Genomic DNA, 6,799 nt, shown 5'->3' on the forward strand with positions numbered 1-6,799 from the left:
TGAGGGGGGAATAGTAAGTTCGGCAGGGAAGATGAGTTACCTTTTAAACATACTGTCTTTACAATTTGAAACATTCCCAGTAGAGAAGTCTAGCATTCTTTTGTAAAAGCAGCTCTGGATCTCAAGATGGAAGTCAGGGCTGGAGGTAAAGATTTGGGAGACACTGCATAATCACAGTGGTAAGACCCTGGGCATGAATGAAGGATTCTCTCCTTTCCCCCATCTCTCTAGATTGCTGTTCCTTCTGAGTTTCCTCAGATGATACTTCTTCCTGCTCCCACCCCTAAAAGTGAGTTCCTCTGTTCTTTCATTCAACAAATATTAAATGCTTACTATCCTCAGGCACTGTTCAAGGCACTGATAACACTTGGTGAACAGAACAGACTTCCGCACCAAAAACTACCTTAATGCAGCTTACAGTCTAGTGGAAGGAGACAAAGAATATACAAATATAGTTGTAAAATCTAGTGTTCAGATGATGAAAAGTGCCGTGTTAAAAAAAAATGAAGCAGAGAAAGGAGGTGGGGGGAGTTGTAATTTTAAATAGATGATCCAGGAAAGCCTCAGGGAGAATGACACATTTGATTAAAAAGCTAATGCTGGTGAAGGAACAAGCTATGTGGATATTTGAGTAAAAAGCATTCCTGGTAGAAAAGACAGCAAGTGCAATCAATGGCTCAGAGGCTGGAGAGTGACTAGGGTGTTGGAGGAACAAGGGGAGTGTGGCCGGAGCAGAGTAAGTGAGGGGAGAGTGGTAGGAGATTAGGCCAGAGACATAGCAGGGGGCCACGTTGTGTAGGGTCTTATAAACCATAAGAATGTGGCTTCCACTCTATGTGAGATTAAAAAAAAAAACTGGAGGATTTTGAGCAGAGAGTGGCAAAATTTGATTTATACTTTAAATGGATCAGTCTTCAAAGGGACCAATCATTTTGAGCATAGCACATGGGAGAATAAGAGTGGAAGCAAGGAGTTCAGTTAGTAAGCCTTAACAATAAGCCAGGCAGGAGATAATGACAGCTTGGACCAGTGTGACAGCAGTGAAGGTGCTGAGAGCTAGTTAGAGTCTGGATATATTCTGAGCCAGAGCTGGCAGGAGTCGATGACAGACTGAATATAGGATGTGAGAGAAAGAAAGGAGTCAAAGATGACTCCAAGATTTTTGCCTGGCAACTGGAAGAAGGAACTGCCCTTTCCTTAGGTGGGGCAGATCACGGAATGGGCAAGTTTGAAATGGTGGTAGCGAAGATCAGGAGTTCAGTTTTGGATGTGTTAAGTTTGAGCTGCCTATTAAAGACAGAAGTGGAGATGTCAAGAATATAGCTGAGTATGCAAGTCTGGTGTTTAACAAAAGGTCTGGGAATAGTTGGGAGGGTCTAGAAAGACGTAAACCCTTTGCCTGACACCCAACCTGGGTAGCATCATCAGCAACTGTATGCATGGGGAGTGGGAAGCTTGTCCCTCTGTCCAGTACTATGCTGCTTGCACGATGTTCTATAGAGCTGCCTCCATCTCCCACTGTTTGTTAGCATCTTTCCTTGAACCATATAACTGTCCCCAGGTGGCACTCATACAAACACTTAAATTCCTTCCTCTTTGGCTCTCCTCCTACCCTCTCACCTTACACACCCACTCTGCTTCCTGTAATCCATATTCTATTTTACTCCCCCAAAGGACATCTTGCCATTGTCTCATGAATCAAGAACGAGCTCCTCTTCCTTTGGTACTCAGCACAAGGGCATACAGTCTTTTCTTCATACTGGATATTCTAGACATAAGTAACCCATGTTATATGGTCCAAATATGTCTGCAAATATCAAGGGGGTTAACAACCCGAGTCAACCTATGGGAATATTGTCCAGATAAGGCCTAGAGTCATGTCCCATGGCAGGTGCTCAATTAGATCTGATTGATTCATCAATTGGGCTGGACAAGCACATCATCCAAATCTTTACATACTATAGGATCTTCAAGGAAAGCAGAATCCTCTAGCATCTCTGCCCAACTCAGTATCCTTTCACAGGAAGTCTTGACCCAGGCTCACAGCAAAGCTTTCTCCTTTGGCTGCCACTCAGTTTTTGTTTTGTTGCTTTGTTTTCCTTCTTGATACTGTCTGTCTTGTGGAACGGGAACTAGTCTCTGTCTGGCCTGGTAACATCCAAAAATCTTTAAAAGTTATCCCTCACATAAAGACTGCCCTTCTGAGCCACAGCAAGCTCAGCTCCTTTCTCTGAGGCAAAGGACCTGGTTGACCTCTAACACCAGTCTTTAAGGATCAGAAATTTATCTCCAAACTCATAATGGCTTTGGCAGTTTTGAATTCATTCAACTCATTTTGAATTTATTTTTGTGCTTTGCTGGTACTACTGTCCCCAAGAGAGTAGTGCTTCTTTTTACTTGACTTAATTTTGCCTCCCAAGCTTTGAAAAGTAGGCATTGGTTTTGCTAGACTCTGTAGTTTTTATGATTTTCTAAAATTCTGTTACATTTCTTTCTGAATCTTTTGCATCTTCTCCCATAATGTAGCCTATCAGTTTGTTGTTTTTCAAAAACAGCATTCATGAAGGAAGAGTCAATCGATGTGGCAAAATTTGTCTTATTTTAAGAAGTTGCCACAGCTATGCCAGCCTTCAGCAACCACCACCCTGATCAGTCAGCAGTCATCAGCATCGAGGCAAGACCCTGCAACAGCAAAAAGATTACAACCCACTGAAGGCTCAGCTGATGGGCAGCACTTTTTCACAATAAAGTGTTTTTAAATTAAGGCATGTACATTTCTTTGAACATAATGCTATTGCACACATAACAGACTACAGTATAGTGTAAATATAACTTTTATATACTCTGGGAGACCAAAAAATTCACGTGGCTGGCTTGGTTGTGACGTTCACTTTCTTGCGGTGGTCTGGAACCACACTGGTAGTATCTCTAAGGTATGCCTGAATATTTGCTGAAGTAATCTTTATAACTCTCGGCAGCAGAAATGAGTTGGTGTATCTCTACTATGCTCTGTGGTTTTTCTCTCTTCTAGGTCAGTGAACAATTTCCTGATGACTGGTCCAAAGGTAAGAAAAAAATTCTTTTGATTTGTTTGGATTTCACTCAGTTTCTTGACTGAAGACTATACACGTCGATTTCCTTATGTCCACATCTTTCATTATTCTATATATATATAATAGACGGAAAAACTGCAGCACAGAAAGGGTTAGGGACACACCCCAAACCACACTGCAAACTAGTGTCAGCACCAGGATACTGATTCTGAATTTATGGCCAGAATTTCCAGAGTCAGAAAAGTTTTCTTTCACAGTGTCAGTCTGCAGTCATCCATCCTTCCCAGTGCAGGGTGGGATGCAGTCTTCCATCTTCAAAATCCTGGCAGTGTGCTGCGTGATCTCTAAGGACACTTGCAACTACAAAATGTTCTTTCCTAAGCTAGTAATAGGATGAGGACCGACTGCTGAAAATTCATGAGTTATGAAATTGGGAATCATTTTGGAGTGACAGGATAGTATAGTGAATGAACGTAGTGAGGCCTAGAGTCTAAGAAAACTGATTTTCATTCTTACTGCTACCCTTTGCTCGTGGTGGGACCTTGGGCAAATTGCTTTACATCACCTCTCTGAGCCTCAGGTTTTTAATCTATAAAATGGTACCTATTTCACAAGGTTATTTGTGATGGTAAATAAGACAGCATATTTGAAGTGCTCACTGTGTCATTATTTTGGAGAGATGGGAGGGTCAGCAGAATGGGCAGTCCTTGGCCACTTTAGGGCAAATGCCTCCCAAGTTCAGCGGCTGCGAGTCTTAATTTGACCCGTGTCTCCGTAGGCTTACCTGATCTACTCCAGCAGCGTGGCAGCAGGTGCTCAGAGTGGTATTGAAGAATGCAAATACCAGTTTGCCTGGGACCGCTGGAACTGCCCTGAGAGAGCCCTGCAGCTGTCCAGCCATGGCGGCCTTCGCAGTGGTGAGGAAAGCCTTGGCCACAGCTCCCTGGACCCCCTGGCCACAGATTAGAGCCCCACTCTCCAGGGATGGCCCCCTGACTCTTCTTCACCTTTATTCCTCATCTGGTCTCTGCTCTCAGGTCCTCTTTGGGATCTTCTCTGCTCCTTCTCCAGCTCCTCTTTCCTATCTTAGAGCTTTTTTCTTTCTTCCCCAACATCTTCACTACTGAACAAAGGGACCTTGCCTCACCCCCAATCCTATACCATCCTTGGCCTCCCAGTTGGCTAAAGGCTTCCTAAAAATACAAGTAACATCAGGAGGCAGGGGTTAGAAATCTTCAGATCTCTTAGCCCCTTCCTTCAGGAGGCTCAGCAGAAAGGCACAGGGCAAGTGGGAACTGACTTGGAGACCAGATTTCCAGGGAGAAGATAAAAAGTGGCCATGCAAGTAAATGGAAGAGCTGCCAAGCAGAGGTTCCTCTCAGGACTAGCTAGTGCATGTCTCTGACTTCAGTGCTCCAGGAGGAAGTGGGGATGGGTTCTTTACAAACTGGCCTTCAGATTCATCTCTTCCCCCATTTCTTTCTTGAGCTTTTCCCACCTATGTTAACAATAATCTAGCCACCTAGGCACAAAATGTGTGGCCTGAAAAGATGGGAAGGGAGAGGAGCAGGCCTGAGACCAGGGCTGGAGCAGACCTTGGAAGAGAGTAAAGTACATTATAAACATGGGGAATAGGACGGAGTTGGGAAAGGAGGGTATACTGATGATATTAAAGGTATGTCTTTGGGCTGAAACTCCTCCCTCTAACTCACTCGATTTTCGGTTCCTGCCAGCTAATCGGGAGACAGCATTTGTACATGCCATCAGTTCTGCTGGGGTCATGTACACTCTGACTAGAAACTGCAGCCTTGGGGATTTTGACAACTGTGGCTGTGATGACTCCCGCAATGGGCAACTGGGTGAGTAGTGATATGGGGGTGGGTAGGGCAGCCCAGTAAAGTTCACTTAAAGAATAAAAAGCTTGGTAGTGGGGAGGGTAATAGCTCAGTGATAGAGGGTGTGCTTAGCATGCACAAGGCCTTGGGTTCAATCCCAGGTACCTCTGTTAAAATAAACAAAATAAATAAAATAAACCTACCCCCTCCCCAAAGGGGGAAAAAAGATGACTGCTTAAAAAAAAAATACAGTTACCAACCCAAGACTGGGGGGAAAAAAGCTTGGTGGATACTTGGTGGTGTGGAGAAGAGTTGTATTCTCGGTCTGAGGAAAATCAGGGCGAACCAGTTTGAGCCCAAAGCCTACAGTGACAAACCAGGGTAAATGTAGCTGGGGGCCCTTCTCTGAGTGAATGGTTTCCTTAATTTAAACACAATGATAAAGGAAGAACACTCCCTGAGATTTCAGTCCTATTACTGTCTCAAACACAGGGGGACGCCCTTCCATGCTGCCTATCCCTGTCCTCTTTCCATTCTCTGCTGTCCTCTCCAATCCTCTCTGCCCTCTAGCACAACTTCCAACTGCTGTTCCATATTATTTCAATTGCGCCTCTCTCTCCCTTAATGCTCGCGCTTTCCTCACCTTATCCGCGCCATTTTGTCCCTTCCGGACGTCAATCGCTGGGGAAGCACGTGCACACTCTGCCCAAAGGCCAGAAACACTGCAGTAGACGGACGCGCGGCTAACTTGCTGAGACAAGCTACTTACTTCAGCTTCTTGCGTCAGCTACTTGCGTCAGCTACTTACGTCATGAAGTCCTGAGCAGGGGATTGGCTACGGCTGGAAGTAGGCGCGCAAGGTGGCAAAAACAAAGCTAGGCTGAAACACAGGGCACTCACTCAACCTTAAGCCTTCCCTACCTCAGGTTCCCCAAACCCACCTAGACCCAGCAGCCCAGGAGGCTCCACGCCTGCCTGCTCAACTGCCTTTCTTCCCACTGCACTTTTCCAGGGGGCCAAGGCTGGCTGTGGGGAGGCTGCAGCGACAACGTGGGCTTTGGAGAGGCAATATCCAAGCAGTTCGTCGATGCCCTGGAGACAGGACAGGATGCCCGGGCAGCCATGAACCTACACAACAACGAGGCTGGCCGCAAGGTGAGTCCTGCAGTCCCTGGAGTCAGGCAGCTGGCTCCATCCACTACCAGCCCTAGGTGCAGACAGCTCTTTAGTTCATTTACCAGGTTGGAGAAACGAGGTATCAGGCTGGCTGGCCACGTAGGCTAGCTGGACGCCTCGCAACCCTCAGAGGTAGAGACTCCCCACGCATTTAATCCCTGGCCAGCTCACTCCTAGCTCTCTCCCCAGGCGGTGAAGGGCACCATGAAACGCACGTGTAAGTGTCATGGCGTGTCAGGTAGCTGCACCACGCAGACCTGCTGGCTGCAGCTGCCCGAGTTCCGCGAGGTGGGCGCACACCTGAAAGAGAAGTACCACGCAGCTCTCAAGGTGGACCTGTTGCAGGGTGCTGGTAATAGCGCGGCCGGCCGCGGCGCCATCGCCGACACCTTTCGCTCCATCTCCACGCGGGAACTGGTGCACCTGGAGGACTCCCCAGACTACTGCCTGGAGAACAAAACGCTTGGACTGCTGGGCACCGAAGGCAGAGAGTGCTTGCGGCGCGGCCGGGCCCTCGGACGCTGGGAACGCCGCAGTTGCCGTCGGCTGTGCGGGGACTGCGGGCTGGCGGTGGAGGAGCGCCGCGCCGAGACGGTGTCCAGTTGCAACTGCAAGTTCCACTGGTGCTGCGCGGTCCGCTGCGAGCAGTGCCGTCGGCGGGTCACCAAGTATTTCTGCAGCCGCGCGGAGCGGCCGCGGGGGGGCGCGGTGCACACACCCGGGAGAAAACCCTAA

General features: G+C 47.5%; 1 protein-coding gene across 1 annotated transcript; it reads left to right on the forward strand.

Moving 5' to 3' along the window:
* The first annotated feature begins 3,038 nt into the window (after window positions 1-3,038).
* Window positions 3,039-6,799, forward strand: WNT8B (Wnt family member 8B). Its single transcript, XM_064488619.1, has 5 exons — window positions 3,039-3,065; window positions 3,832-3,970; window positions 4,787-4,912; window positions 5,901-6,043; window positions 6,254-6,799. Exons 1-5 carry the CDS (start codon window positions 3,051-3,053, stop codon window positions 6,797-6,799), a joined length of 969 nt encoding a protein of 322 aa, XP_064344689.1. The 5' UTR covers window positions 3,039-3,050.

The sequence above is a fragment of the Camelus dromedarius genome, chromosome 8 (assembly GCF_036321535.1).
Source record: "Camelus dromedarius isolate mCamDro1 chromosome 8, mCamDro1.pat, whole genome shotgun sequence".
In the NCBI taxonomy this organism is placed as follows: Eukaryota; Metazoa; Chordata; class Mammalia; order Artiodactyla; family Camelidae; genus Camelus; species Camelus dromedarius.